Here is a 24,038-nt window from a genome sequence, read left to right as displayed (position 1 = left end):
CTCCTCAGGCTTGTCGTTTTCGAAGCGGAAATAAGAAATATTAGTGAATTCTTTACGCGTGACATTATTCCGTCTTAGTGCTAAGTGTTCCTGCTTAGATGTCACCAAGACGCCAAGCTTTTAGCATCCAATAAAAACCTCAAACTTTAATATCTTCAAAAGCCGGCTTAAAACATAGATCCCTGAAGGGGGGTGGGGTCGAAGTACGTATCAAAAACTATATATAACTTAAGTTATTTGTGATACTAAAACAATTCTTTTTTGTGACCACATTAGAAAAAAAAAACATAGATCCCAACCGAAAACTTAATAGTTCACGGCCAATGACTTCTCAAACAATATGCCCACCACATGTGAATGTAAAAACTGCGGCATATCAGGACTAAATCATAACATCACCCACGTTGCTTAGTCACCGGTCACAGCACTCGCGTTACTCATATCACAGGATCCGGTTCCGCAGCGAGATAACATGCTCGCGGATGTCGGATGCTGATTGGGAGATACTTCTGCTGGCGAAGTTGTGATGATGTGTGGAGGAAAATTTATGATTTTTGAATTATAAATGTTTTAATAGGTTGATATATAAATAAACGGGTGGTTAATGATGTGGTATTCAGGTTAAAAGGCTGTCTACTAGTATTTTAATGTTGTTAGTTTTATAATTCGCGAAATTTAAGTTCTTGTCTTTGATAATAACTATTTTTGATGATAAGAACTTTAGTTGGAGATTAGAAAATCAGGTGTAGATTTTAGATAAAATATAAAAATAAAACTATCAACAATTAATTATTTATATTTCTAAGAATAATCGGTTAAAAACAATATCAGTCCGTGCAATAATTAAGCTATAATCATTTATATAAATAAAGATTTTTTTAAAGACAACCTTGATAGCCGGCAAGTGAGAGCAGAATAAAAAAAAGAGAGTTCTCTTATCGTTCTAGATATTTCTTCAGAACACATGACATCAGCATACAGGTGCATATATAATTGTGACTAATAAATGGCCAATGACCATCTAGATTTATGAACTATAAATCCGTATAAGTCATGTGCCTTTATGATTCAATTTGTTCAGAATGTAATGTATACAATTTTCCCTATTCGCTGCGCTGGGTGTAGTTATGTCCTGCATAGCTGAGTGGAGTAAAATTAAAGGGCATATATATTATGAATATGAATATATTTTGACGAATGTTTGTCATACAAAGCGCCATCATATGCTTATGCTGACCGAGTACGACTAAGGCGCTGAGGTCCTAGGTTCGGAATCCCGGGTCGAGCCAAAAATAATTGTGACTAGGTTTTTCTGTCGCAGCTCGGAGTCAGGAAGTTAGCGGATACTCCCGTGCATCGGAAAACACGTAAAGCAACGGCTTTTGTTGTGTTAATTGATTTTGAATATTATTTGAATGAAGACAATGTCGATTACAGCTTGACAGTAAAAATCTCTATACGCTGCGCTCCACCATACATGCGCCGACTCAGACTAAGGCTTGAATCACATAGTTATTTAAAGGACACGATTACCATCGATAAGCTTAACGTAATATTGTTAGTTATCGTAGTTTTAGCCAGCATTGAACTTCTTATGCCTTGACAGGATGAAGTGTATTAACATCATTCTCTGCGCATGAGCAATGTTTAATTGACTCGCTACATCCTTTGCAGGTGGATTATCTTGATTAATAATCTAGTTATAATTATTATGTAAGCTTGTATTTAATCATTGATCTTATGGCAAGGCTGGTTAGGCTTTGACAAGCGGGATTAACTCAATATAGGACAATTTGTGAAGGATTTTGAATGGAGAATCTTGAGTCGTTCGATATTTGAATTTGCTCTAATTTGGGAAACTGTAGGTTAGTAAATAATAGATCTTGAATGGCTGTCCATATTTCTGCCGCTGAGCAGTACACCGTAATGATATATTATTTTCTGATTTTAATAAAATTGTAGCCAGAATACTTAATGGGCATTATGTGACTTCTGTATACACTACAAGATACAGGCGTATCTTTATTTTTATTAACGGATTCTCAATCCTTATGAGGACGTGTTTAAGCAACATCTGGTTGTGTCCTGTGAAGTCTAAGTGATGTCATGTTCAGATCAAAAAAACGATCCGCCACATACGTGTGAATCAACACTCAGAGAGTGATTCTAAAAATATTACCAACGCTTTAAAGCGGTAATGTTTCTCTGAAATCCTCATTGCTTATCGTCTTAATAAATTTTTGGTTATTTCGAGGAATTAATGGCGGGTGTCGTAAATTGTTAATTTTCAAGGACAACGTTGTATTTGTACAGCGAAGTTTGTTTAGGGGAGTTACCTTACGTTTTATATTATAGCTATGTATAGTTGATGACGAGGTTGTAACTCGACTTGTGATAAATGTCCATAAAAGGTGAGGAGATCCTTTTAAAAAATCTACAACTATTTTTGACTTTGTTCTTCAACATTCCTTGACTTTGTTCTCCAACATAATTCATCAAGAGCAGTAAGAATGTGTTCGGTCCAACCACATTAACTGCCATCAAAGGTCTCGCTCGCCGGCCGCTCTCGCCGGGTGTAATGGCCGACGAGACGACACTTACCGCTTTCATTCATTACATACGTACCATGGCGGGCAATTAAACAACGGCCGGTCGATTTGCGACGAAAGTTTTTCACATTGTGCTTGCCATTAGTGCGGATTGCTCTTCTAAATCATTTTGTACGTGAGATGTTAGAGTTGATTGTAACTATGGGAGCTTCTGCCCGCGACTTCGCTTGCTTTAAAGTCTCTTACCGGTATAAAAGTCTAGCGACAAATGGGTTTTGTGTTATAAGGCTAAACATATTTAATGCTTCTAAAGATGTACGCGTTCCAACATAAAGATAAAGAATTACATAATCTTTAATTATCACTAATAGCATAGATTTGACTTTTAAGGGAATTTAATTGACTTGGTTTTATATAGACCATTAGACAAGTAAGTTGATCGCCACCATTTGACCAGCCACATACACAATACTGGAGCCACAAGCTTTGTAGAAATCAACTGATAACTTCAAGCGTACTTAGCACTTTCTCAAAATTAATTGCGCGTAGATATTCAGCAACTATGATACCATTCCCATCAAGTACGCTCATTCTTGCAGTCTCTAGAGGGAACTGTAGTACAACTGAAAACTGTTTACTTTTAAATCTCATGGTAGATTCACAGGCGAGATCTCGCCGCTCGCGCGAGGAATGTAAGTTTTTGTCGCGTCGCGCGATAATTATGATTATCGTATGAAACGCGACATTAGGGTTGTCACAATGGAAATTATTTGTAATATTTATTTGCTTTTTGTGTGCATAATTTTTTAATATGAGGATTATAATGTAAATTGAATGGGATTTTGTTAAATATTCGCGAAATAATGGAGCATTTAATGTACTAAATGCTAAAATAAATATTGCTGTTCATATATTTTTCAAAGCAAAAATATGAACCGGCAGATTAGTATCCGTAACGATATAAATGATTATGAGATATGTAAATACTTCTTACGGGTCTAGACGTTCAAAGTCTGGATATCGCTGATATCAAGAACTTATTGCGAGATTGGTACCATGTTAGCGTCAGTCATATAAACGTGGTAAGTGGCAGCCCTGTCACGTCACGGCAAACATTGCGTCACGCGCCCTGCCGCTCCTCAGGAATTCTTTATCTGCGGCAGATATTGTGTGCAACTAGCGCGATTACCTAATCATAGATGTCGCGCGGCCTTGTGGGTCGTATCTAAACACGTTTGAGAAGATGCGAAAGTTGACCTCTGCGTACCAAATAAGGTAAACAATTTTGAAGTGGTAGTGTTGGTTTTAGTATATTTGCATTATTTTCTTTATATATTTCCTGATTTATATATTAGCATAGATGTCTACAGAAAACTGTTCAGCTGGCATAGTATAATGTATTGAATTTCTTTGTACTGTATTTGATGTAAGGTGACAAATGTGAATAGTTGAGAATAGCACAAACCGCTGAAATCAATCTCGCTATTAGATGTCCAACCACATTCATGATTACCTGCTGGTGTGATGACATCTTAATCTAAATAAAATCGTCTCGTCTATTTAGTGGCACTGTTGATTAACAACATCTAATTTCAATTCGATATCATGTGAAGTATATTTCGGAGTCGTTTTATCGGGCACAGGTGGCTTTCTGCAGCAGTCTCTTAAGAAAAAACAGGCAACAAACATTATCGTAGAAACCGGTTAACCACATCGGTTGTGACGACAAAATGACAAGTTCCCGGCAAATACATCTATAAAAATGAACATCAGATAAACCGTCCAGATTAAGTCCCTTCAATGTCGTTATAACCGGTTTTCATTACAAGTAGCAAATGTAAACGCGTAGTTTTCCAAAAAGAACCTCCAAGTTACACTTTCTGCTAATCAGTGGTGAAGAGTATTCCCGATTCCTGCCGGCTTTCCTTTAGTAATTTGTATATAATCTAATTATCAATGGAACGATTTTCTGACCGCATTTATGTACAGGGCCATTTTGACATTACGTTACTAAATGTAACCACATACTTATCTACTTGGAAATAACACTTTACAATAAGTTATTTGAGCCATAGATGTAAAATAAAAAAGTGTAAGTTACGAACAAAATAAATATTAATAAAAGGTCATTTTGATTTTACGCGCCCTAATGCCACTATAACTACTCTAAGAGAATTTGTCGCAGCGACATCACACTTTCAGTCAGAAATACACTCATGCACACGCCATATTCTCATTAAACTACAAAATGATCGAAAAATAATAAAACTTAAATCAAGATTTTTAGTGAAAATATTCGTTATTAATGAATGATTTTTGGCACAATGTCAGCAAAGGTGAAGACGAGTATGTGGTTTCATTTAGTAACGCAATACCAAAATTACCCTGTATAGTAAGTACCTATATTATGTTGTGTCAGGTTTCCTTTTGGGACATTTCACCCTTCGCCACTGCTGCTAATATAAATTCGTATCATAATGAAGCTTGCTTCGAGGTATGTACTGGTGGTACTGTGGACGCGTCGCAGCGATCACCGATGCGAGACCGCACGCCCGCTTGACCCGGTTCACACGTTCAGTGTCACCGGCAGAGAGGTGACTAGTCTACATGATCCGGGGTGCGGATCTCTGGAAAGTTTTAAACACCTATTTAGTTGGCTGGTTGGAAATTGTAAGGTTTCGGTACATTGTGTGGTCGTTTCTAAATTGTCCGGAACTGGGTCTTCTACAGATTTTCGTGACTCAGATAGATCGGTATTTAAAACGAAAACTAAAGCAAATTATTTATTACATGCTTTATTAAATGTATAAAGATGTATGGATGGATGTATTACCCATAAGTTACTATGATAGTGTTTTATATAGCTTGATATTCAACGTAATGCGATTGTTCGATGATCGTAAATAGAGTAATAATATAGTAAATTCTTTGCAACTGCCTCGTTGGCGTTGATGTATTACTGAGTGCTGAGGTTCTGGGTTCGATCCTCAGGTCGGGGAAAGTGGTAATGAGTTTTTCTTAGTATCAGCACGGAGTCAGGAATTTGTGTTCGATAAGCCAATAAGCTCACCTTTATCATGTCATGGGACGGAATACACACGGCGAAATGTGGGGGACACAAGTTGCGCCTCTCCCTATCCCTTTGGGCTAAAAGGCGTGAGTGAGTAAATATAGTAAATTCTTCTTTACAAGCCGGAATTGCGATATAAAAGTACCGAGAGTCTCACTAATCGTTTTATGTTTGCCGTAAACCGGCAATCAGATTAGATGTTTTGCGGATTCATCGTTAAAAAATAAAGTCATCATTAATTGTAATATCTTTTAGAGTCATACACAATGTTGCTATTCGAGCCATGAGTGGAGTCTTATGACGTCACTGTGACGTTAACACGATATCCTCATTCAATCAAAGACACTAGTAAAGATAATTAGATTAGATTTTTAATAACATGACTGTGGTTACGCACAATTTGATTTGTAACATTTTTTTCCTAACGTTTAAATTGGGATCAGGTCCTCGCTGAAAAATATATTTTTTTTATCCCATTCTCAGTAATCCCTATCATGAGTTGATACTACTATATAGTACTATTGACACAAACCAGTATACTAGAGAATCCAGTTTGTGTTAAGGTGTCATGTTAGGAGGCAGCCAAGGTCGCGGGATGAGCATTGAGCACGTCACGCAACTTTCTCCAGTACGCGTCAATCTATGTATAGAGGTGTGCATGGCTGTTGTTTGAGGAGAAATTATAATTGTAGAAGGTTAGTGGCTTACCAGTAAGACCAATGTCGTCACGTCATTGTTAAATTATCATTATAAATCGTAGCTAGATCTACACTACGTTTATATAAACTGCTAACTTCAGTAAGCGATTCCATGACCTAGTCGGATCAATGGTAACAATCAACCAATCAAAGTAAGGCATTTGTGGACATTTCGAATAAACTTTATTCCCATAGGTCAATTTTAGTTGTATCGGAGATCGGTGGTCGGTGGAAATGGTTGTTGAAGTAATAATATAATATTTAAATTTCTTGATGAATTTAGCGCGTTCCACTCTTTGGAGTTGTACTTCAACATTTTCAAAGGTATTGTCATGTTATATTAATAAGAACGGGCGTAAGTTTATATAAATTAATACCATTAGATCTTTGTGTGGTTTTAGCATAACATCTTAGTGTTGAACAATGCGTCAAGTCAAACTCGACTTTATTTGTGTAAATACGTAAGTGGTGTCATCACCCAGTGCAGATGTATAACAATGACTCAAACCCTAAGTATAGACCGAGGATAACTATTAAGAATGTTTCATACAAGAATTTACATGTTATTTACCTCATTGAACAGATTCAGTTATTCTTCTCTCATCTAGAGACAGAGTGCTAAGATCTTAATTTTACCTTGTTAAGGCGGAAGATATCCTGAATTCGAGTCCTAAAAAAATTTATTGTAATTGCGTTTTTGCCAAACGAAAAGCCGTTACGTCTTTAATTTTAATTATCCTAAGGGGCAGTCTAAATTTTAGACCTTCACGATTCACAATCCAAATATAAATAAATCAATGATTGGTTTTGTTTCTCATTAGTAAATCCTCGAAAGCTAAATACTTAATGATAGTAAAGGGTTAGGCTCTCGTAAGGTGCCATGGCGCACCGTCATCGCGATCTAGGTTATGTGCGAGCGAGACTGAGATTCATCGCCGTTTCGTCTAACAGCCGCGCCTTATTGGCCGACATCGAATGCGCACGCGCACGTATCAATGAATAGGTATCCATTAGATACGTTTTGATACAAAAGTGAGAAAGTTGTTTTTTATGCATATTGTTGGTGTGGTTTGTAGTCGGCAAGAGTGCGTTCCATTTCTTCTAGTATTATGATTTGTGAGAACAATGTGAAGTCATTTTGTAGAACCCACAAGCATTACTTCGATTCCGCGTTAGAACAACATAGATTTAGAATAATAAACAATCAATGTCTGAAAAATATACTGTAATTTGCTACCTCCACTTATCCGTTGTGTTACAAGGCCAAGTCATTCGCAATTATGTATAACATATTTTTTCAATGCCCATTATCGAATTTTGCAAATGTCATTGTCACGATCAGCCCGCAAGTATTCAAATTGAAAGCACTGTGTGACTGAAATCGTGACGCAAACTCGTGCCTCTATAATAAATCACAGAGCCGTCAAACGTACTACGTGGCCGATACTCGCGTTATGTCTCAAAAATTCCTCCGGTTTTCACTTCCAATCGCGAATTGATTCGATCACGTATGTACAGAGCCGGGCTTAGGATGGATCTAGGGGGATAGTCACCGCCCACATCGTTTTGTAGCTGCTAAGCTGAGTAAAGTCACTGTAACCTTAATTAGGGCATTAATTTAGGGAGACAGTCTAGATCAGAACAATTGAAAATATTTTGATAAATATGTTATTAGGTCCTTTATAAAAAAAAATGTGGATAATATGTATATAAAGTTGGATATCTTTTAAGGTCCGTAGTAAGAGAACATTTATATACAAATTAATTAAATGTAGATTTCAAATGTTGATGTTAAGAAGTACTTATTTCATGGACCATTAATTTGTAAAAAATAATAATCTTTAATAACGGGAAATATCATCAGGTCTAAGGTGATTTGTTTGTTCTCTTTTTGTTTTTGTTTTAATAAAACTTAGACAATTTGACCTACTTTAGCACTTGTCAAAGTCGTCTCTGCGCCAACCTGTCGCCAGTCGTGTACTATGCGTAATGCTGTATCGGAATTCAAATAAGATGTTCCACAATGTTCCGGATTCCTGCGATGTACGGAATTGAGTACGCGACATGCGTGAAATGTGTGAGATTATGGATGTTTGGGGATAGGGTTGCTACTTTGAGAGATTTTTTTACATCGTTGGTCATAATTGTATTGAATCATGCAGCGGCCTTCGTAGCTGGCTGTAACGAGAGGAAGTGAGTATTATCTTCGCTGGGAAGCAAATGTTAATCTGACCTGCTTAGGACTCTGTGTTTGAGGTCCTTCCTACTGCCTATGAGATTTAAAGAGTAGATTTAAACTATATGGCCTGTGTAATAAAAGTCTGTTTAAATCGTAAAAAGAGCATGAGAAAGTGAAATAAACAAATCTTATGACTCAATCTCTCATCAAATTATTATCTAACTCAGCCCCAACAAAAATCGCTATAAAACACGCAGTGCCGTTTCTCAACGAGCGACGCAGACACAATAATTGCAATGAATTCGATTCGACGGATTGTTCACACACTATGTTGGTACGATTGGTATTCTGTAGATTATGTTATAAAATCTCTTACTACTAATTTACATGATTGACGATAAAAAATATATTATGATGACAAAAAGACTACAGCAAAGAAAATATCACGGAAACGAAAACCTGTGCACTAGATACATCTCTACCTAACCCTCAGGGGATTGATGCGTGATATTCACCATCTGCAACTAAAGCGACGGCAGACTTGGCGGTCGTACGCACAAGAACAGCTGACTGTTGTGACGGCGGGGTCGTTGACCGGACTTTCGCCGATGGTTGCTCAACGCGCGGCGCTAAGACGACGCGCGGATATGCATCATTGGAGGTCATGTCTGTTCAGGGTTCTAATAAACGTTTTAAGCGGTACTAGACAATAGTCATTGTAGTGATGATTAAGTAAAAAAAATTAAATAACATTGGTGATCTTATTGATACAAAAAAAATATACGAGATCTTATAGGCAAGTAGTTATTTTAAAAGCGACTAATAGAAACAGTTTTAGTCACTGATGCAATTAGGAACAACATTCCGTATCTATCGTTTCATGAATATGTCGGAATTAAACAATCAATGTAAATACGTCGGTATATCCGTTTCATTATGTGCGTAATAAATGTAAAATTACCTGCTATAAATATAATTGTCTTAGTGATTGAATACAGCGGAAATGGGACTGTCCCGAAGCGTTTATTACAATTGAACAGTAATATTCTAAATACATATGTATGTGTATGACTGTTATTTGTATTTAAATATTATAAGTAGAGGCCGTGCTGCTAGTTTGTCTGTAACACACTATTACATAACCCTACTGGATGTAATGTTTTTTTGTAATCTTTAACAATTTAAGCAAAATTGATTAAGTTCAAACGCTACTATCAATCTTTAAGGTAGAAGGAAGGGTAATGATTTTAACACACTATGCGTATGTAACCATTTATGTTCCACTCGGGTGTCGCTCCTTGTTCGTCGATTTTGTTAAATGTCCTTTCAATTCGTCGTTTTCCATTATGGGTTTAGACTATATATTTTATTCATTTTCCAATTCTATTTGATAGTAATGTGGTTACTACCAACAAAAGACTTTTTTAACCTATTGCGAAAAAATGAATCCCCTTATTAACAGACCTCAGATCAGTTTAACTAATCAATGTTATTCGACTTTCTTCATATAAATATACTTACAAGTTCAGATAAATAATATTCATAAAATTAATCATACTTATATATTAGTAACACCGCTGAAGTTTAATTTATTTAAAAAAAAATATCCATCCGATAAGGTGGACCTTGAAGATAATATAAATCTATGATTACACCATATTTACTATTATAATCGCTTGTACTGATAAGGATCGTGTTGGTAGACAAATTGGGTTTATCGCTAAGAATGTTTAAAATTAAACCGCGGCTTGCAAGCTTGCACGGGATATAGTATGTTTTGTTTAGAGTGCAAATAAATACTAAATTGACATTTTTACTCTAAATAGTAATTTAAAATCTATTAAAAGACGAAAAAATTCGTAAAGGCAAGTAATTACTGTTGTGATTTTGTCCAACATTTCGCAATCACGGAATAACACAATATAAATTTACATTATAGTATAAGAATTACACATTTTTAAGCAAATAACGACACTAAACATTTTAGCGCTACGTCCGTCTCATTGCGAGCACCTGCATCTCTGATTCAGATTGACCTCTGACCTTACAACATTGTTTTGAAATTGATTAATGCATATTTAAAAGAATACAGTCATAGTTGGTAGGTTCAAAAACCAGGGTCGGAGTTGCGGTAATGATTTGACCTCTGACACTGCGGATGTGATGAGAAATGATTGCAACATAGATCAAATACTGACTGCATCACATCCAAGCGCGACAAATGTTTGCGACTGCTCCAAATGTTTGCTTTAGTACAGGTGTTGAACTCTTCTGACTAAGCCACGGACCCCGCCCATTATGAGCCCTGCTCCCAATCCTATTCCAACGGTACTTCGATACAGGTTTACCCTGTTAAAATTATCTCAATAATCTCAGAGTAATAACTTACAGTATATTCTGATGATGCGCGTCATCCCATTAAACCTGATGCCATCAATGACCATTAATACATTAACGGTGACATGTCCACAATGATGGACAGTGTTCTACGCACTGATGTCATTAAGACACGGGGCGAAATTGTAACAAGAATATCTATCCTTAGATAGAAAAAGATTTTGGAAGTGTAATAATCTCGGATTCCCAAATCCTAGATTTCGGCAGTTTGTCTGACATCTTATAAATGTTGGTAATCCTTTATTTTGGGTGTTCGACTTATACATATTATGTTGTCTATAGTGATTAAGGCCTAAGAACTTATTTTAGTTATCACTATTCACCAAGAAGGGATATAATTTACGTAGTAAAATTGTATACATGTATTCTTCTCCTTGCAGTTTTATATTCGACTTTATAAGCGTATCAGTTTTGCTAATATATTTTAATCAATAAGTCAGAGTTAACGGTAATAAATTGTACATTATAAAGCCGGAATCGATCGTAGAGAAGACCGCTAAAGTTCTCACCACTGCGGTGAAGAAGGTAATGACTCCCGAGGAGGATGACGAAGAAGCTGCTTATGACAGAGAAGATGATCTGGTGAGCCCAGTGTGGGTTGAGGCTATAGTCTCGGTAGATGAGCCAGAAACGAATGTAATGTCCACGTTGATAATGTAGATATGCTAGATTCAAATGCAATGATAAACTGAAGGATTTTAGTAAGCTAGAAGTATAGTTGCTATCTTAATGGAAAAAGGTTTTAAGTTGGAAGCAATCAATCGAATTCGAACCAGACGCATCGCAAAGGCTTCCGTATCTTCATCATAAACTACGACCATTCTATCAAAAGTGTACTAAAGGGATTAGTTGCGATACTGCTGAACTGTTTAGTTGGGTTTCATAGTAGTAAGGAATTGTGATTGAAAGATATCTGATAATAGTACCAACTCTATATTCTATACTGGCTTCAACGAATGCATAGACGTAGGCCTTACGTCCATCTTACCGAATTATTATATAGATTGGTAGATATCAAAGATCTTAAACTTCATCAAACCTTCAGATGTGCAGGTCGCCTTACGTATTCCTTCCGCGTTACTGTCTTGCTATAATTCTGGTAATAAGCAAATAAAAAAGAGATGTTCCATAAACAGCTGATGATTTGGCGCCAGTACTTTAAGCCTCGGATTCATCAAGATTCAAGAGATCGATTGTGAAGATAAGCTGTTAAAAGTGAAACTACGCGAATGACTCACTTGCTCGCGATAATATCGTGTTAAAATTGTAAAGCTGATTCAAACTTCATTACGATTACATATTTCTATTTATTAAATGATTCATGTGAGGAAAGCAAGCCTTTTAACTATGTTTACGATCTTTATAACGTATACTAACTGTACTTTGCATTGTCAAGTCACATTAATATCACGAATTGAAGTCTGGTCTCGCTACAAAATGAGTCATCATTTATCAAAGCAAATTTAAGCAATTCCTGAATATATAACTTAAGTATTTGCAGTAATTGTCAAGGTCATTTACCCCAGTTTTGTAAATTATAAAACCGTTTACAACCAAGTGGTAGATGCGCGTAATACGATTTCTTGCGCTATAATGTAAAAAGAATTTAGAAGATTCAACGCCAAGCCTTTGTCAATAGTTTTTATCATCATAAAATCTAGTTTGAGTGACAAAAAATGTGCAAGAATTGTTAAAGTCAAACATTTCTTTTTGCGTTGAAATAATTGAGGGAGCTAAGAGTATTTGAGAGGTTAACAACCCTCGGGACCCTTCCAGACCCCTCCTGTTTGAACTATTGAAGAGTTGGTAAACTGTCTGTGTTGTTATGTATTTAAATTCATTTTAATGTTCACCGTTTATTGTGATTATTTGTATGAATAAGCGAACTCTCTATCGATTCTTAAAAATTTTATTTTAGTAATTTAAATACAACGTAATCAATAAGTAATAAAATAGTAATTGCGAAACCATTTCTTACCATTCTATAAATAAATCGTAGACATGCGATCAAGTGTTGAATAATTATAGATATATTTAATATTTAACTTCATTGTATAGGATTTTATTCTATTTCGCACGATTTATAACAACGTGTACCATGTTTGGTTTAATGAATACATCAGACCACATTTGGTTCACATAAAACGATCCAAAGATTTGGACTAATTCAGCACTTTACTATAGTGAAGCGCCGATTACAATGTCGAATTGATATTTGTCTATCGATAAAAGCTTTATGAATCTATAGTTTTTAGTTTTCAGATTTCAATTTAGTACTTATTCATAATCATGGACCTTGTTACAAATGTTAGATTTGCTATTGAGCAAAATAGTAATATTCAACACAATTCTGACGATTGAAACGCGCAGAACGTAATATCTCTCAAGAATCGACTTTACATTCGTCCTTTACCGCACCTACTTACTTACCAACAGGTTCAATAAAAAAAAATTCACGCCGAATTGATAACCTCCTCCTTTTTTTTTAAGTCGGTTAAAAAAGAAACAATTCGCCAATGATTTAATACGAGCAGCGGGCGTTTGTCGATGATGGATCATCTCTACACGTGTCTCTTGTTAATTAGAGTTCGTTGACTGTCGTGACATCATTTGTCTAGCGCTCGGCTTAACTGATGACCAATTATACAACGTTGTCAGTTTATGACATGTCCTGACATTTTTGTATTTTTTATAATGGGTACAGTTTTGATTTAGAATTGGTCGCTAATATTCTGTTAGTCAGTATACTTCAACAATGCTTGATATTTTCCGTGTTGCCCAACCAGGAAAATAAAAAACTTCATCATGTGGTACAATATGGAACTAATTTCTTGTACTGGAAATGTTAAGTTAAAATGCAATTGTGCGCGCTTGCGCTTCCACAGCAAGTTTTTATTTACCTGGTCTCACTATAAATATATTTTTTCCTGGTAACAATAGCCACATGTTTGACTAAGGACTGTTGGTTGCCAATAGCAGTAATGAATTGATGTTATTAGTCAGTACACCACAACAATGCTAGAAGTTTTCATTAATATTGTATAATTCATGTTACAAGCTACCTCATGTATACCATTAGGCTATGTACATTTCCCTAGTGTAAGCAATTTATAAGTACGGCTAGAGCGTGTCCATACCTGATGTACGCCAGTGACTGGTGCTGAATTGTAATTAATTGTTGCCTTTTTAACGCGTACCCCTGGATCCGTCGGCACCGTGCGAAGTCAGGGTCGCTACCATTCTCCAGATGGGTAAGACTTTATTACAACGATTTTTCGGTTTATTTTCCTTTGGCTATTGTATTATTTGATTTGTAATATACATGGGTTGATTTGTAGCTGAGCAGTTTTTTTTGGTCCTTCGAGCCATATGTCGTTTTTAATGTTGTAATTTAAGACATCTCACGATTGATTTTTTATTTATGTATTTATGCGTGTGCTGTACAATAAAGAGTTAAAATGTTGCCTATGTTTATAACTAATAAAGTCGTTTGTCCCTTGCAGGTGATGCAACAGGACGTTAAGAAGGAAAATCCGCTGCAGTTCAAGTTCCGAGCCAAATTCTATCCTGAGGACGTCGCCGACGAACTCATACAGGAGATCACACTCAAGCTCTTCTACCTTCAGGTAAACTATCACAACAAAGGTCAAACACTAGATATTGGAGGGAAACCTAATAAAGTATAGTAATCTAAATAGTCTGATATACTATTTTTTCTCATGGTATAGTATTTCGGTTGTGAACAGTAAGTCCTTGGGTTTGATCTCAAGTTGAACGATTAAAGTACGTGAAGTTTTAGATAAAAAAAACGGTAAAGTTCCCTAAGTCGATATTGATGTTTGTTATGAAAATTGGCTTTGCTTCCAATTACATTATGAGGTGAAAGCAAAGAAGAAAAGAAAGAAGATCGAGCGTACAGCGTTGGCACTTAATATTTTTACCTGACTGGTAGAAGCACGATAAAGCCGTGTTTAAACTAGCAAGTTCTCGCAGTAAAATGTTACGCGAGTACTTCCAGATGCTATAGTCGACTCGCCGCTATTTATGCAAGCCTAAAAAAATACAGAAATTAGCTTGCAATGACTTCTTATACGGTAAAAATTGTTTGCAGAAGATAACTACAAAAGGGCTTGGTATATAAAATCCTTATTAATGCACCTAATGTTTCTTTACTACTTTAAAACACAATATAATTGACAATTTCTCCATCCCAATCCAGGTGAAGAATGCAATCCTATCAGACGAGATATACTGCCCGCCGGAGACGTCGGTGTTGCTCGCGTCGTACGCGGTGCAGGCGCGGCACGGAGACCACAACCCCTCCGTGCACGGGCCCGGCTTCCTCGCCAACGACCGCCTGCTGCCGCAGCGGGTCACCGACCAACATAAGGTACTCACTTTTTTAATTATTTATTTACAGCATGGAAAACTTACAACTATATAATTATGTTAGAAATAGCAACAATTTAGGTGTCAAAAAGCCACTAACAAGTTCTCACTTATAGAGTTGAAATGAGTAACTTGAGTGTGAGCTAAACTCTTACAAAAAAGTAAAAAAGAAAATGAAATAAAAAACTAACGCTGCATATAAAACATTCAAATTCACTTACGTTGATCATAGTGGGCCACGTGTGTCGTGTTTTGGAAGCCTGTGTATATCTGGTTCTAACAGACGGGCATGATTTTGTCATCTGCCAAGAAGTAATCGTCTCTCGTCAATCGACATTTCATTGGACCCCACTATACTTACCATCAGGTGCAGTTGGGTCATATTGCCGTGTAACAAAAGAACGACCTTGAGCTTTAATACGGAGTATTACGATTCATAATGGCTACTGGTCGGTGAACTAAAAAATATAAAATACGAGACGCCTTTCACAAGAAATCTTCAATGAAATAACGTCATCTCCGAATCAAACACATATTCTTAAGACTACACGACGATATATACATCAAAAGTAACGACCATCAGCAACATTAAAATAAACTTCAAACAAAAGCAAAAATCATAAATTGGCATAACTACGCCCACACTTGACGTACACAATATCTAAATGTTATTTGTTTTTATAAATATTCCATATTTTGATATTGTTCTCTTTAAATTACTGTTTTATTGCAATTTTTCATTAACAAAGTGACACAAGTGTATACTACACGTGAGTTACAACGAATAATTAAATATGGATAGTTTTATTCAAAGAAAAGCGTTGCTTCTTTTAGCATTCGACAGAGTTTTTAAGGTGTTCTTTATTAGTAATCGCCTCACTTTGAGAATGAGTTTCTTTATGTAATTCGTATATTATTATCGCTATATTAGTGCTATGCTTAGACTATCAAGTTCTTGCAGCAATATATTGCGCAAGCCTTCCAGATGCGTTTACACCACCGGCGATATTTCAATAGTACATACGTTTGGCCACAAGTACTGCAAGGTTCAATAATTGGAAACTTCAGGTTGTTGCTGTGATTGATAACTCAGTAAAAGTTGCTTATGAAAGTCTGGTTCCTGCAAGTTTCTTGGAAATCTAAAGCTTGCTTAATAGATGGTCAATTGTAGTCGAATACAAATTCAGTAACTAAAAATATCGTAACTCAAAACCACGTGTGTTTGTAATCGTCAGATGTCCCGCGAAGAGTGGGAGCAGAGCATCACGAACTGGTGGCAGGAGCACCGCGGGATGCTGCGCGAGGACGCCATGATGGAGTACCTGAAGATCGCGCAGGACCTGGAGATGTACGGCGTCAACTACTTCGAGATCAGGAACAAGAAGAACACCGAGCTGTGGCTCGGCGTCGACGCGCTCGGACTCAACATATACGAGAAGGATGACAAGTTAGTATTACATTCACTTCTCTAACGGACGTTTAATGATAATAATAATATCAGCCCTGTATTATATACTGTCCCACTGTTGGGCACGGGCCTCTACTACTGAGAGAGAATAGGCCTTAGGTTCACCACGCTGGCCTAGTACGGATTAGTAGACTTCACATACCCTCGAAAATTCTTAATAGAGAATTTCTCAGGTATGCAGGTTTCGCCACGATGTTTTCCTTCACCGTTAAAGCAAGCGATAATTCACAAAGAATACACAATTTTTAGAAAAGTCAGAGGTGTGACGTTTGGGATAGATTAACCTAATCTCAATCCTCTATCCAACCGATCAAAGTCAATTGCAGAAAAAAAAACTGTTGTGATTGGTTCATTTTTTAAAGAGGTGGAGAAAAGCGATTGATATTTTTTATTTTAATTCTAATTTGTTAACGCTACTATATCGACCTTATGGTAAGCAGTGTAGTCCACATGTCACGAGTTTTATTGGCGACCGTTGTATGTTTTGATACTTTGCTCAACAAACATACTTAATTTGGGTTCAGGACTTTTTGTGACACCGATGACAACTATAGACACAAGCTAAATCGTTCCATTGTCCACAGACTAACACCGAAAATCGGCTTCCCATGGTCTGAAATCCGCAACATATCGTTCAACGACCGCAAGTTCATAATCAAGCCGATCGACAAGAAGGCGCCGGACTTCGTGTTCTTCGCGCCGCGTGTTCGCGTCAACAAGCGCATCCTCGCGCTGTGTATGGGCAACCACGAGCTGTACATGCGCCGGCGCAAGCCCGACACCATCGACGTGCAGCAGATGAAGGCGCAGGCCAGGGAGGAGAAACTCGCCAAGCAGGCGCAGAGGTAACAACACACAAGCTGTACAACTATTCTGTAAACAACAGCGTGAAGTTAGGTGACTACCGACATGTCAGATGAGATTGTGCGACATTATTCTATAATTTTTTTATTACCGATTAGCGTGATATAGGTAACGTAACATCATACTTATGATTAAATGAGACTTTCCTGACCTCACACCCATCACTACGACCCCTGTAAGCCAGGAACAGCTCAGCATGTCTCAGGGAACACTAATTTTTCTGTATCCCGCATTGAGATTAATCAAATAGAAAGATAAGGAGTTGGAAATATGGGTTAGTGAGTGTAGTTCGCTTCTACGACGTTCTCACCTTTTAGCGCTAGTGTAGGCTTCATTCGTGTTACAATATGCAAAGAAGTTAGAGGTTACAGAATAGCATAGCACGTTACCGAGCACGTTCACAGCTTTCTCTTGTATTTCATATGATCTATGAGATAAATAATTTTGCGGTTGCTCCGTGTATTCATATTTAAACTTTTAACAAAATCCCAGTGTTAGACCATAGCACTAAATCACAGGAAGTTAATTAAGTAGTTGTACCAAAGTTCCATATTGAGACTGGGTGCAACAGTCTAAATTGGGTTACGTCATAGCGCCTTAAGGACACACATGTATTTGATAAAATGAATGAAAAACATCAATTAAGATTTTATCTGGTAACGTATCGTGCAAACATTCGATGGACGAAAGACAAGAGCAAGCCGAAGTATTCGCGCCGGTGCATTCTACAGATAATTACCGTTACATTTAATACTATTGTGTTACATTATCTTGCACGATAACAAGTGGAATGAGTATTTAATGATGTCATAGTGTTACGAGATGTATTTTTGTCTATAAATTATTTCGGTACAATTTTAGATAAATATAATACTTTATTTTACTTTACTTTATTATTTAAGGCGTATTTATGCGCTACATAACACATTTTAGGCAATATCTTCGAATAAAAGGGAGATAGCAACTTTTAGTATTTAAGACTACAGAAGTTTACTTTAAAGTAATTCACTGACATCAAACATAAACGCATTTAAACATGTGGTTTTATAAAACCAAATAAGTAGTATAATAATTGTTGTTGTCATGCGTCTCTCTTTTAGAATCCTACTTTCCACTAACACATGGTTACAAGTATGCGAGCACCTTGTAACAATTTTTTCTCTATACAGAGAGAAGCTGCAGCTGGAGATCGCGGCTCGCGAGCGTGCCGAGAAGAAACAGCAGGAGTACGAGGACAGACTCCGCCAGATGCAGGAGGAGATGGAACGTTCACAGGTACTGTATTACTTCCCAGGATCCTTTTGTCCACCTTCAAATTTTATTATACAATACCAGTTGTCTTCTTCGTTTGGTACAGTACTTACATCTAAACTGTTTAGTGTTTATAGGGAATTAGCTCACCACTGGTTCTAGAATGTCCGTGAAACACAATAAGAACGTCTTAGATTGTCATTGGTGAAAAGACCAACGTGACTTGACCGTTGGTTTCTTTTGCATTTTTCTATTGGAACAGGGTCCAGTTTCCTACCTTCAGATGTTTTTATTGTAACCTGTCACTTCATTAGTCTAGTATTAGGCTGTCAATTTTGTTGTTAGTCCAAGTCGAGTAATTGACATTTGTGTATATCTTATTGAAAAAAGCATGGTGTTTGCTTTTGTAATCTGTGTCTGAGCAGACGGAATACTCTCCATTAAACCATGGAATCAATTCTATGAACTATAAGACGAATTTACGGTGACATTAAATGCTTCCCTGCCTCCCCAAATCTACAAATATCAACTCATTGTGACTCCAGAATCCTTATGTCTTCTGTTTATTATTCCAGGCGAATCTCCTGGAAGCGCAGGACATGATCAGACGACTGGAGGAGCAGCTGCGTCAGCTGCAGGCCGCCAAGGAGGAGCTCGAGCGTCGCCAGAACGAGCTGCAGGCTATGATGCAGCGGCTAGAGGAGACCAAGGTAACATACCGAATCTATTTTTTTTCCCTTGATGTATACATGGTCACCATCAACTAGTGACATCGGCCGTGGCAGAGGCACAAAAAAACAGCTGGTTATCGCGGGAAATAGTTTTGGACCTCGTTTACCGATGACAAAAAACGGAGTACTCATCGACGTTTTTACAATACTCTCCTAAGTCTATAAAGTACCACAAAGGGAGTAAATTTTAGGTTCACAAGATATCGCTTTGAGCAGTGACCTTAAAATGAAGTCTATTTCTGTAGCTATCGCGTCCCGTTACCCGGATTGAAAAAATATTATGTTAATGTTTTGTTAACTTCAAAAAACATCTATACTATATTATACGCACTTGCATTCTCAGAACATGGAGGCGGCCGAGCGCGCCAAGTTGGAGGAGGAGATCCGCGCCAAGCAGGAGGAGGTCATGCGCATACAGACCGAGGTCGAGCAGAAGGACACCGAGACGCGCCGCCTGCAGGAGGAGGTCGAGGAGGCGCGCCGCAAGCAGGTAACGTCGGGCCTCCATCAACCAACCGGGACCTTGATACGTTCACTGCATTGTCAAAATAATTAAGTATTTTTATCATGCACGCGTTAGGCGGCTGCGCGTGACTGAGAGAGAAGTCTTAGGGTTTTCCTTCAATACTTTAGTTGTATGGTACCCGCACGCGCGTTGCATCAAAACACACAACTGTTCAGATTCTTTGGAGCTTGTGTGCGGACTATATCTGGACGCATCAAATCGTCGAATACGTTTCGTCCCGTAAAATAAGTCACATTCCGGTGGTCTCGTCGGCGACATGTCAAAGCAAAATGGGGTATCGGTTCTTTATGATTGCTAGACTTATGTCAGTTTATTTTATTGGTCGACTTAGCGACGTCAGAAGTGGTCAGAACGTGTCATAGTATCTAGTTTGTAAGATATCGTAGGTTCAGCCTGTACAGATGTGCGCGTGTTCCAGGACGAGGCGGCAGCGGCGCTGGCGGCGGCCACGACCCCGCAGCACCACCACGTGTCGGAGAGCGGCGCGGAGACAGCGGAGGCGGAGGGCGCGGAGGGCGCGGACGGCGACGGCTCGGACGGCGGCTCCGAGTCCGGCGTGGGCGAGCTGACGCGCGCGCCCGACGACCTGGTGGACCCGCTGGCCGAGCGCCGCACGCTCGCCGAGCGCTCCGAGCGCCTCCACAACCAGCTCAAGGTGCCGCACTCTACTACTCACTCACACTTACACCACACGCGAGCTGGTGGACCCGCTGGCCGAGCGCCGCACGCTCGCCGAGCGCTCCGAGCGCCTCCACAACCAGCTCAAGGTGCCGCACTCTACTACTCACTCACACTTACACCACACGCGAGCTGGTGGACCCGCTGGCCGAGCGCCGCACGCTCGCCGAGCGCTCCGAGCGCCTCCACAACCAGCTCAAGGTGCCGCACTCTACTACTCACTCACACTTACACCACACGCGAGCTGGTGGACCCGCTGGCCGAGCGCCGCACGCTCGCCGAGCGCTCCGAGCGCCTCCACAACCAGCTCAAGGTGCCGCACTCTACTACTCACTCACACTTACACCACACGCGAGCTGGTGGACCCGCTGGCCGAGCGCCGCACGCTCGCCGAGCGCTCCGAGCGCCTCCACAACCAGCTCAAGGTGCCGCACTCTACTACTCACTCACACTTACACCACACGCGAGCTGGTGGACCCGCTGGCCGAGCGCCGCACGCTCGCCGAGCGCTCCGAGCGCCTCCACAACCAGCTCAAGGTGCCGCACTCTACTACTCACTCACACTTACACCACACGCGAGCTGGTGGACCCGCTGGCCGAGCGCCGCACGCTCGCCGAGCGCTCCGAGCGCCTCCACAACCAGCTCAAGGTGCCGCACTCTACTACTCACTCACACTTACACCACACGCGAGCTGGTGGACCCGCTGGCCGAGCGCCGCACGCTCGCCGAGCGCTCCGAGCGCCTCCACAACCAGCTCAAGGTGCCGCACTCTACTACTCACTCACACTTACACCACACGCGAGCTGGTGGACCCGCTGGCCGAGCGCCGCACGCTCGCCGAGCGCTCCGAGCGCCTCCACAACCAGCTCAAGGTGCCGCACTCTACTACTCACTCACACTTACACCACACGCGAGCTGGTGGACCCGCTGGCCGAGCGCCGCACGCTCGCCGAGCGCTCCGAGCGCCTCCACAACCAGCTCAAGGTGCCGCACTCTACTACTCACTCACACTTACACCACACGCGAGCTGGTGGACCCGCTGGCCGAGCGCCGCACGCTCGCCGAGCGCTCCGAGCGCCTCCACAACCAGCTCAAGGTGCCGCACTCTACTACTCACTCACACTTACACCACACGCGAGCTGGTGGACCCGCTGGCCGAGCGTTACTGCTACTCACTCACACTTACATCACACCATATCTAAACTCGATCCTTCCACCGCAGGCGCTGAAGCAAGACCTGGCGCAGTCGCGCGACGAGACCAAGGAGACCGCCATGGACAAGATCCACCGCGAGAACGTGCGTCAGGGCCGCGACAAGTACAAGACCCTGCGCGAGATCCGCAAGGGCAACACCAAGCGGCGCGTCGACCAGTTCGAGAACATGTAACCGGACACCGCCACCCACTCACGTATACACCATTTTGTACTTTTGATACGTCACGTGACACGCCGCGTGAGTGGACCGACTGCGCCCGCGAGTCATTATATACACCCTTTTGCCACACATGTAATGTTTGTTGTTGCGTGAGCGCACGCGACCGACACTGTCCTTTTATTTACAAATCATGAATTGGGCATGCGAGGAGCGGATTTATCATTACCAAGATATATCTGATTTTAAGGTTTTTTAAATAGCTTAATTTAACATTTTATTGTTCTCCTGCTTATAGAATATTTTGTCTACTATGCTGCCATTTTTGATAAACTATGACATATAACTAAACCTTTTGATATTCTAAATATTGAATTTTAATTCAAATGTTATCATAATGGTAAGACCAGTCTGTTTCTCGCGGCTTTAAAAAATATTTTTGTAAAATATGGTAGTCCAAAATATCTTCCATTAGTGTCGGTCGCGTGTGCGGATGTCAATACAATACTCGCAAATTACCTTGACCGGTCTGAAGTTAGTTCCAACACCGGCCTGTGCGCCTCCTTTCCCCCTTCAGTCTGCAACGCTGCTTGCAGCTAACTTCGCACCGGTCAACATACATTGCGCGTATTGTGACAGATTTGATGATCGAGCGTAACTTATATTCACGCACCGTCCGGGCGAAAGGGCCGGCAGAGAAAGCGTGCCAATTTCACTGAAACGTTAGACCTAAACTCGCGACTCGCGTCGGCCCCGACATGTATTGTCAACTGTAACTGATGAGGTCAAATTAGTATGTGGTGCTTACGTGTTACGAACAATAAGGACTCGTCGGACGATGTAGTCGAAACTATATAATGTAAATATTGATTATTACATAATAGTAATATTATTTTAGACCATGTGCTATATAATCCATATAATATGTATACATCTCGAGGGCCCGTCGCGGCGACGGACCCGCGGGCGACCCTACGGGCACACAGATGCGTCTTATATTATACCTATTATAATAAATTAATTATATATATTTTTCTAAATATTGGAATTAATTATTTTGCAATTATTCGGGAGGATAGCGTACGAGTCAAATTAGCGAGCTGTGTGCATATTGTTCAGCATTTTTTTTTATTAATTCGTGGTAGAATCGTTTTATTATAGTTTGTCTGTTGATTATTTTAGTGATATGCGGTTGTTTGTCGTGGGATGTAGACGGGCCTCGGACCGGCGAGACCATCACGCTCCGATGTGGTGTAGGCAGTAGCGTCGAGTGTTTGACGACTGGAGTTTGCTCAAAGTGACGCGTCCGCAGTCTCGTCTGAGCGAGAAGAGCGAGTGGCGAGGGTAGGAGGAGGGGGGAGGGGTGAAAGGGAGGGGAGCGACGCCCCTTATTTATTTTTATAATCATTTATATTTTAGATATAGGAGTTGAATTAGCGCCTTCAAGTGTAATGTATATGATTCAGTGCGGTTCTCATGAGTGCGCGTTGTCGCTGATATTATTGAATATTGACTATTGGTACACGTCGGTTGTCGATCATTTCCCGTTGTTTCATTGTGTCTGAACAAAATTGTCCACGTCGAGTAGAAGGCACACGTTCGTATGCTTGTAGGAAGTGTATAATTTAATGTTAAGTGAATAAAAGGCATTCCATAAGTTACGATGCGGTGGCGTCTTGATACTTTTGATAAACATTGTTTTGAAATTTGTTTGTTTGTTTGTGTGTACGTGCCATCCGTCTCGCGCCCGGCAGCGGCCTTCACACACCGTGTCTTGGCATTGTTTTCTAAAATTATACAATATACCAAGTTGCCTTCAATATAGGATGAATTTTTTTTCCAATAAAATGTTTAAGTAAATATAA

The 24,038-nt window shown here is 39.7% G+C and overlaps 1 protein-coding gene across 3 annotated transcripts in view; it reads left to right on the top strand.

The window, feature by feature from the left end:
* The window catches only part of LOC115448131 (moesin/ezrin/radixin homolog 1), a 57,242-nt gene extending 33,204 nt beyond the window's left edge, over positions 1-24,038 (top strand). For 2 of the 3 annotated variants that reach the window (XM_037440635.1, XM_037440634.1), the window contains 10 exons: positions 14,397-14,519; positions 15,113-15,283; positions 16,518-16,729; positions 17,335-17,595; positions 18,784-18,889; positions 19,441-19,575; positions 19,940-20,086; positions 20,541-20,711; positions 20,824-21,673; positions 22,024-24,038. In XM_037440635.1, the coding sequence (XP_037296532.1) occupies positions 14,397-14,519; positions 15,113-15,283; positions 16,518-16,729; positions 17,335-17,595; positions 18,784-18,889; positions 19,441-19,575; positions 19,940-20,086; positions 20,541-20,711; positions 20,824-21,673; positions 22,024-22,370 (2,523 nt within the window). In that variant the 3' untranslated portion in view covers positions 22,371-24,038. Of the gene's footprint in view, positions 1-14,396; positions 14,520-15,112; positions 15,284-16,517; positions 16,730-17,334; positions 17,596-18,783; positions 18,890-19,440; positions 19,576-19,939; positions 20,087-20,540; positions 20,778-20,823; positions 21,674-22,023 lie in introns of all 3 variants that reach the window. The other variant, XM_037440636.1, reaches the window with a different exon arrangement.

This window comes from Manduca sexta, chromosome 20 (genome assembly GCF_014839805.1).
Source record: "Manduca sexta isolate Smith_Timp_Sample1 chromosome 20, JHU_Msex_v1.0, whole genome shotgun sequence".
In the NCBI taxonomy this organism is placed as follows: Eukaryota; Metazoa; Arthropoda; class Insecta; order Lepidoptera; family Sphingidae; genus Manduca; species Manduca sexta.
Note: the sequence above shows the minus strand (reverse complement) of the source record. Positions and strands in the feature narration are given on the sequence as shown.